This window comes from Malus domestica, chromosome 08 (genome assembly GCF_042453785.1).
Source record: "Malus domestica chromosome 08, GDT2T_hap1".
NCBI classification, from domain to species: domain Eukaryota; kingdom Viridiplantae; phylum Streptophyta; class Magnoliopsida; order Rosales; family Rosaceae; genus Malus; species Malus domestica.
Window position 1 is genome coordinate 8923377 of NC_091668.1, and position 6879 is coordinate 8930255.

The 6879-nt window shown below is 41.6% G+C and overlaps 1 protein-coding gene across 1 annotated transcript; it reads left to right on the top strand.

Annotated features, from left to right (window-relative positions):
- Positions 1 to 493: 493 nt before the first annotated feature.
- On the top strand, positions 494 to 1435 carry LOC103421202 (cell wall protein RBR3-like). Its single transcript, XM_029106322.2, has one exon. The coding sequence runs from the start codon at positions 494 to 496 to the stop codon at positions 1433 to 1435; it is 942 nt and encodes a 313-aa protein (XP_028962155.2).
- Positions 1436 to 6879: the final 5444 nt, after the last annotated feature.

The following is a 6879-nucleotide window of genomic DNA, read 5'->3' on the forward strand; positions in this document are numbered from 1 at the left end:
GAAGGAAATCCAAGAAAGACAACTGAAAAGGTGGATAACATCCCCTTAAAATCATACATAAAAGTTGGCTGCAACATGCATTCAAGAAGCTGGAGAGGCATGATGAAGTAGCCACCATTTGTAATCATCCGAGTCAGCCCAACCGTTGCACAACGGAATTCATACCCGGCAACAAAATTCAAACATCTGAAGAGCAAAAGAAGAAAAAGCAAAAGCCACCTTTTTCCTCACTTCCCATAAATTAGAGAAATTTTTTATTGTGACCAGAACACGGGTGATACATCATGTGTTTTTATATAAGTGGTAGGAAATTTTATTTTTTAATTTTTTAATTTTTTAATACACATATCCTACTATTTGTATAGTGATATGTGGTGTATCATCTCGTGTTCTGGTCACATTAAAAAATCTCTCCACAAATTAATTAAAATACTACCACCACTATATAGATTGTGTAACCATTATGTTCCTACATTAATTCAAAATACAGGAAATGGGTTCCTGCATTAGCAAATGCTCACCCAAAAAGCACTTCCTACAAGAATTTAACAATGTCCAATACAAGTTGATAATTTCACAACCTCCTCCTAGGATCACCATCCCTCCAATTTCTGCTTCCAACAAAATCTCACTTTGTCCTCAATCTCCTAGCAACCCCACGTCCTCTGCCTCCTCCTTCACTTGCACCACAAGCACTTCCAACTCAAGCGCTTCCTCATTGAACTCAGCCTTGTCAAGTGCTTCTACGGCCTCCAGCTCGAAAATCGACCGGTCTTTCTCCAACGAGTTCTTGTGGTCGTGTTACAAGGAAAACCCACATGTCAATCGGATTAACTCGATCAAAGACGCAAGCTTTTCGAGGTTTTCCTCAACGGCATTGCCACAAAAGCCGGTTTTGGCCACAGGAGTGAACAAGAAGCTGAACAAGAAGCAGCCGCCGAGCCCAAAAAGGGGAAATGTGTCAGTTACACCACAGAAGAGAGTGAGATCAAGCTCACCTACTTCTCTAGGAAGGCAAAAGAGCTTCCGAAAAGAGCCAGAGAGGCCAATGATCTCTGCATATTCACATCCAAGTAGAACTTTGAGGTCACCCTCTCCAAGTAGAAGGTTCAACATGCCAATCCCCCCCAAAGAAAGCCATTTGAGGCCTAATAATGCATTGAATGTTAGGCCTGCTGGTTCAAATTGTTGCGCAACTAAATCCACATCCAGAGCTCGTATCGAGCCACACAACCCCAACATAAATTATAACAACTCGAGCCGGCTTCTTCGGCCGTGTTTGAAGAGCCGAGAAACAGAGATGAGAATTCACAGGATCACATCTAAAATTGATGAGGTTGCAGCTGGAGAAGCAGTAGCTGACTATATGGACTCACTTCCTGCTGAGGACATTGATAACCCTTTAATATCTCTTGATTGTTTTATTTTCGTGTAGATTAGTATTGTGTGTGTGTGTGTGGTCCTGTGAATTCATTCATTTTATGGTTTGGCAGTGTAGAAATGATCAACTGGATCATCAAACTAATCAATACTTCTGCTGTATATTTATTTATTTGGTTTGTTTTTTTGTTTTTATACAATTTACTTATAGCTTTCAAACTTTTTTGTATCCTCATTTAACTATTTGGTTTAAAGGTAATATGAGGAATGGTTGACGTGTTTTTTGGGAATTGAAAGAATTGCGTAGTATGTAGTAGAAAAATTTGATAGTGTATATAACATATTTGTGAGTCTTAATTTATGAATATTGATATATTTGGTAGCTTTTTATAGGAGAATAAACGATATTTAGAGTTTTTTTAGTGAAAAAAGTTGTTTATCTGAATTGGAGACCATATTAAAAATATGGGGAACAAACATATACTAAGTGTTTATTTAAGTATTCAATGTTTCTTACATTTTATTGAAAAACTAAAATGCAAAATAAAAGTTATAGATTTTTTTGTCTAAGTGAGTCGCAACATGAGGGTGCCTAGGCAGGTCCACGTGGTCTAGCGGGTTAGGCGGACGTCTAAGCAGGTTTGGACGTTTTTTTCTTAATTTTCAAAAGCCTAGTGATCAATCGAGATGATAGCCAACTGTTTAGCGCCTAGGCAAATTTTTTTAGAACAATGATTAGAATATGACAACATTGAATAGTATAAGAACTTGGAATCATGGATGAACGACAAAAAGAGGGAATATGCCAATATTAAATAGTATAAAATTTCTCATACCGTCAAAGTTTCTTAAAGATAAAAAGGTGCAGCCCAAGAAATGAGGACTGAACCGTGAGGGTGGGGCGAGAAGACTCGGATCGATGTGATACCAAGAAATAGGAGCACCATGCAGACGTTTGTGAACAAGGATATTGCTGATCTTCTCGCCAAAGGGTAGAGGAGTCACTTATCCAATTATATACAAACGCCATATAGCATTCCTCATAAATCTGTATCTAATTATTATTACTTAAGTCCAAACAGAAATTAATCATTTCTATATGACTAATTAGTAAAGATTTTATCGATTTACAGCTAAATAACCTTAAATTTTAATCAGTTAGTTATTGGTGCTCGTAACTCCGCCGTGTAAGTTTATCTTACATTGCCGGTCCCAAGCCCGGATAAAGGAGGAGGGGGAGGGCGTCAGGTAGTCGACAGCCGGCACTCCATGATCACGTCGAATCCTTATGAAAATGAATCCAGAACGAAATAGCGCTAAAGCTAGGGCGTCACCCGTAAGTGGCGTGCTGTGTGGCCTGAGCACACTGATAAGTGAGCAAGGGTCGCTGTATCTCCATCGGCACCCGGATACAGTGTTAAATGAGCAAGGGGGCTATAGAAACTTCTTTTCGAACGACTCCACTCAAAGTTGTTTGGGAGCATATGCTCCTATCAACTTTACACGGGACACACAAAAGAAGTACTTTGATCCTATTAGACGGGGAAGGGTGAAGAAGCTAGGACAGAAGGGTAGAGTTCAAGAGAGCAAAATGCGTTTAGGAACGTGGAATATAGGAACCTTGACGGGAAAATCTATGGAAGTAGTAGAAGTTATGGTGAGGAGAAGGATAAATATTATGTGCCTACAAGAAACTAAGTGGGTTGGTCGTAAGGCAAAGGATCTAGAAAACTCAGGGTTTAAACTATGGTATTCGGGCACAAATAGAACGAGAAACGGTGTTGGCATCATCGTGGACAAGACCTTGACACAAGATGTTGTAGATGTCAAGAGGGTAGGAGATAGAATCATGGTAATCAAGATTGTAATAGGACAAGAACTTATCAATGTGATTAATGCGTACGCACCTCAAGTAGGGTTGGATACGAGTTCGAAGGAGAAATTTTGGGAAGACCTTGGAGACTTGGTGCAAGGAATTGCTCAGACGGAGAAGTTATTTATAGGAGGAGATTTAAATGGACACGTGGGCAGGGAGACAGGCAACTATGGAGGTTTTCATGGTGGCCATGGTTTTGGGGAGAGAAACGAGGATGGGGAAGCTATCTTGGATTTTGCAATGACATATGATCTCTTCTTAGCCAACACCTTCTTTAAGAAGAGAGAAGAACATGTGATCACCTACAAGAGTGGGTCGTCAAAAACACAAATAGATTTTCTTCTAATGAGGAAAGGGGATCGTATAACTTGTAAGGATTGCAAAGTTATACCAGGAGAGAGCGTGACTAATCAACATCGCTTGTTGGTGATGGATGTACATATCAAAAGAGTGAGAAAAAAGAACAAGACTTGGAAGTGCCCAAGGACTAGATGGTGGAATCTAAAAGAAGAAAAACAAGCCAATTTCAAAGAGAAAGTAATCACCCAGTGTGTGTGGGATAGAGAGGGGGAAGCTAACCAAATGTGGGATTCCATGGCTAGTTGTATCCGAAAAGTAGCAAAAGAGGTATTAGGAGAGTCCAAGGGCTTTGCCCCACACCAAAAGGAATCTTGGTGGTGGAATGAGGAGGTACAAGCAAAGGTGAAGGCTAAGAAGGAATGTTGTAAAGCCTTATACAAGGATAAGACCGATGAAAATGGTGAAAGGTATAGAAAAGCGAAGCAAGAGGCGAAGAAAGCTGTGAGAGAAGCTAAGTTAGCGGCTTATGACGATATGTATAAGCGACTAGATACCAAAGAAGGAGAGTTGGATATCTATAAACTAGCTAGAGCAAGGGAAAAGAAGACAAAGGACCTAAACCAAGTGAGGTGCATCAAGGATGAGGATGGAAAGGTTCTTGCTACAGAGAACGCGGTTAAAGACAGATGGAAAGGTTATTTTCATAATCTTTTCAATGAAGGACATGAAATGAGTGCTTCTTTAGGGGAGTTGAGTAACTCAGAAGAGTGTAGAAACTACTCTTTTTATCGTAGAATCCGGAAGGAAGAAGTGGGTGTAGCTTTGAAGAAGATGAAGCATAGAAAAGCAGTAGGCCCAGACGATATACCAATCGAAGTGTGGAAAGTTTTGGGAGAGACAGGTATAACATGGCTCACTGACCTTTTCAATAGGATTTTGAAAACGAAGAAGATGCCGAATGAGTGGCGAATGAGCACTTTGGTGCCTATCTACAAGAATAAGGGCGATGTACAAAATTGCATGAACTATAGGGGAATTAAGCTAATGAGTCATACAATGAAGCTCTGGGAGAGAGTCATTGAGCATAGATTGAGGCAAGAGACACGGGTTTCGGACAACCAATTCGGGTTCATGCCAGGGCGCTCAACCATGGAGGCAATCTATCTCTTACGAAGATTGATGGAAAGATATAGAGATGGGAAAAAGGATTTACACATGGTCTTTATAGATTTGGAAAAAGCGTATGATAGGGTCCCAAGAGACATTCTTTGGAGGATTTTAGAGAAGAAAGGAGTACGAGTAGCATATATCCAAGCTATACAGGATATGTATGAAGGAGCAAAGACTGCCGTAAGAACTCATGAAGGACAAACCGAAAGCTTTCCCATAACTGTAGGATTACATCAAGGCTCATCCTTAAGTCCTTACCTTTTTGCGTTGGTAATGGATGAGTTAACAGGACATATTCAAGGTGATATTCCTTGGTGTATGCTTTTCGCAGACGATATAGTGTTGATAGATGAAACTCAGGAAGGCGTAAATGCAAAGCTTAACCTTTGGAGAGAAGTGTTGGAATCTAAAGGTTTTCGCCTAAGCCGATCAAAGACAGAATATATGGAGTGCAAGTTCAGTGCAAATGGAGGCCAAAACGAGTTAGGGGTGAGGATCGGAGATCAAGAAATACCAAAGAGCGACCGTTTTCGTTACCTAGGATCTATCTTGCAAGAGAACGGAGAATTAGATGGAGATCTCAACCATAGAATACAAGTTGGATGGATGAAGTGGAAGAGTGCATCCGGCGTGTTGTGTGACCGCCGTATGCCACTGAAGCTCAAGGGAAAATTTTATAGGACGGCAATAAGGCCGGCGATGCTGTATGGCACAGAATGTTGGGCGGTGAAGCATCAACACGTACACAAAATGGGTGTAGCGGAGATGAGGATGCTTCGTTGGATGTGTGGGCACACGAGAAAGGATAAGATTAGGAATGAGGATATCCGGGGTAAAGTAGGAGTAGCCGAAATTGAAGGAAAGATGAGAGAAAATCGGTTACGGTGGTTTGGACATGTGCAAAGAAGGCATACTGACGCTCCGATTAGAAGATGCGACTATGGGACAGCGGTTCAGGGCCGAAGGGGCAGAGGAAGACCTAGGAAAACTTTGGAAGAGACCCTAAGAAAAGACTTAGAGTACTTGGATCTAATGGAGGACATGACACAGGACAGAACACAATGGCGTTCTAAGATTCATATAGCCGATCCCACTCAGTGACTTGGATTTTCCAAGTCTCCAACCGAGAAGTTTTCCTCACTCGGGAAATTAAGGGAACACTACCTCAACCTATATGCTCCACTCACAAAGCTTCAACATACAAGCTTCAACAAAAGAAAATTCAAAGAACTTAGCGAAGAAGGCTTTGGTGTATTTAACACAATACGTTGAAATGAAGGAAAGCTTATTTATTGATATCCTCGATAAGTTACAAATATGTACATATACTTGAGTCAAAATAAACAAACAAGAGGGAGCCTTCACAAAGGTTGCTTAGGAGAAGTCTAAGCAGTCGGTAGAGCCCCAGAAAGAGAAGGCACCGGAGGGGGATCATTCGGAGCCTCAGTATTGGACAAAACCCTAGAAGGAGGAGGCATCAGAGATTGATCATTTGGAGCTTCATTACGCGGTACAGCCCCAGAAGACGAAGGCAATAAATGCCTTTGGAACAAACCCACAAATCTCTGATGATCAAGTAAAACCTGACCATCAGATTCCTTCATCTGGTCAAGCTTCCTCTTCATGTTTGTAGCATAGTCATGTGCGAGCCGGTGCAACTGTTTATTCTCATGCTTGAGCCCTCTAATCTCCTGTTTGAGACTCATCACTTCAGCCGCCAATGATTCAACTTGGCGGGTTCGAGCAAATAGGCGTTGGGCCATATTAGACACAGAACCTGCACACTGAACACTGAGAGCCAGAGAATCCTTAACAGACAACTCATCAGACCGTTTGGAAAGTAGTCTGTTATCTTTGGGAGTGAGAAGGTTCCTGGCCACTACCGCAGCGGTCATATCATTCTTCATCACGGAATCCCCAACGGTAAGAGGACCAGTAGGGGAGACGAAGGATGGGCGCCATATGTTGTCTGGAGAAGGCGGGGCTGCCTCTTCAACAAGGTTCAAGTCAAAACGACGGTCGGAGGGGCCAGACATTTTCAAAGGTGTTGAAGAGAGAAGAGGTCGGACAAATCAAGATCTTAGAAGTGCAAGAATGGAGCTTCTACTGGTGGATATTCAAGTGTGCTTTGAAACTTAATGTCAGCCCCTATA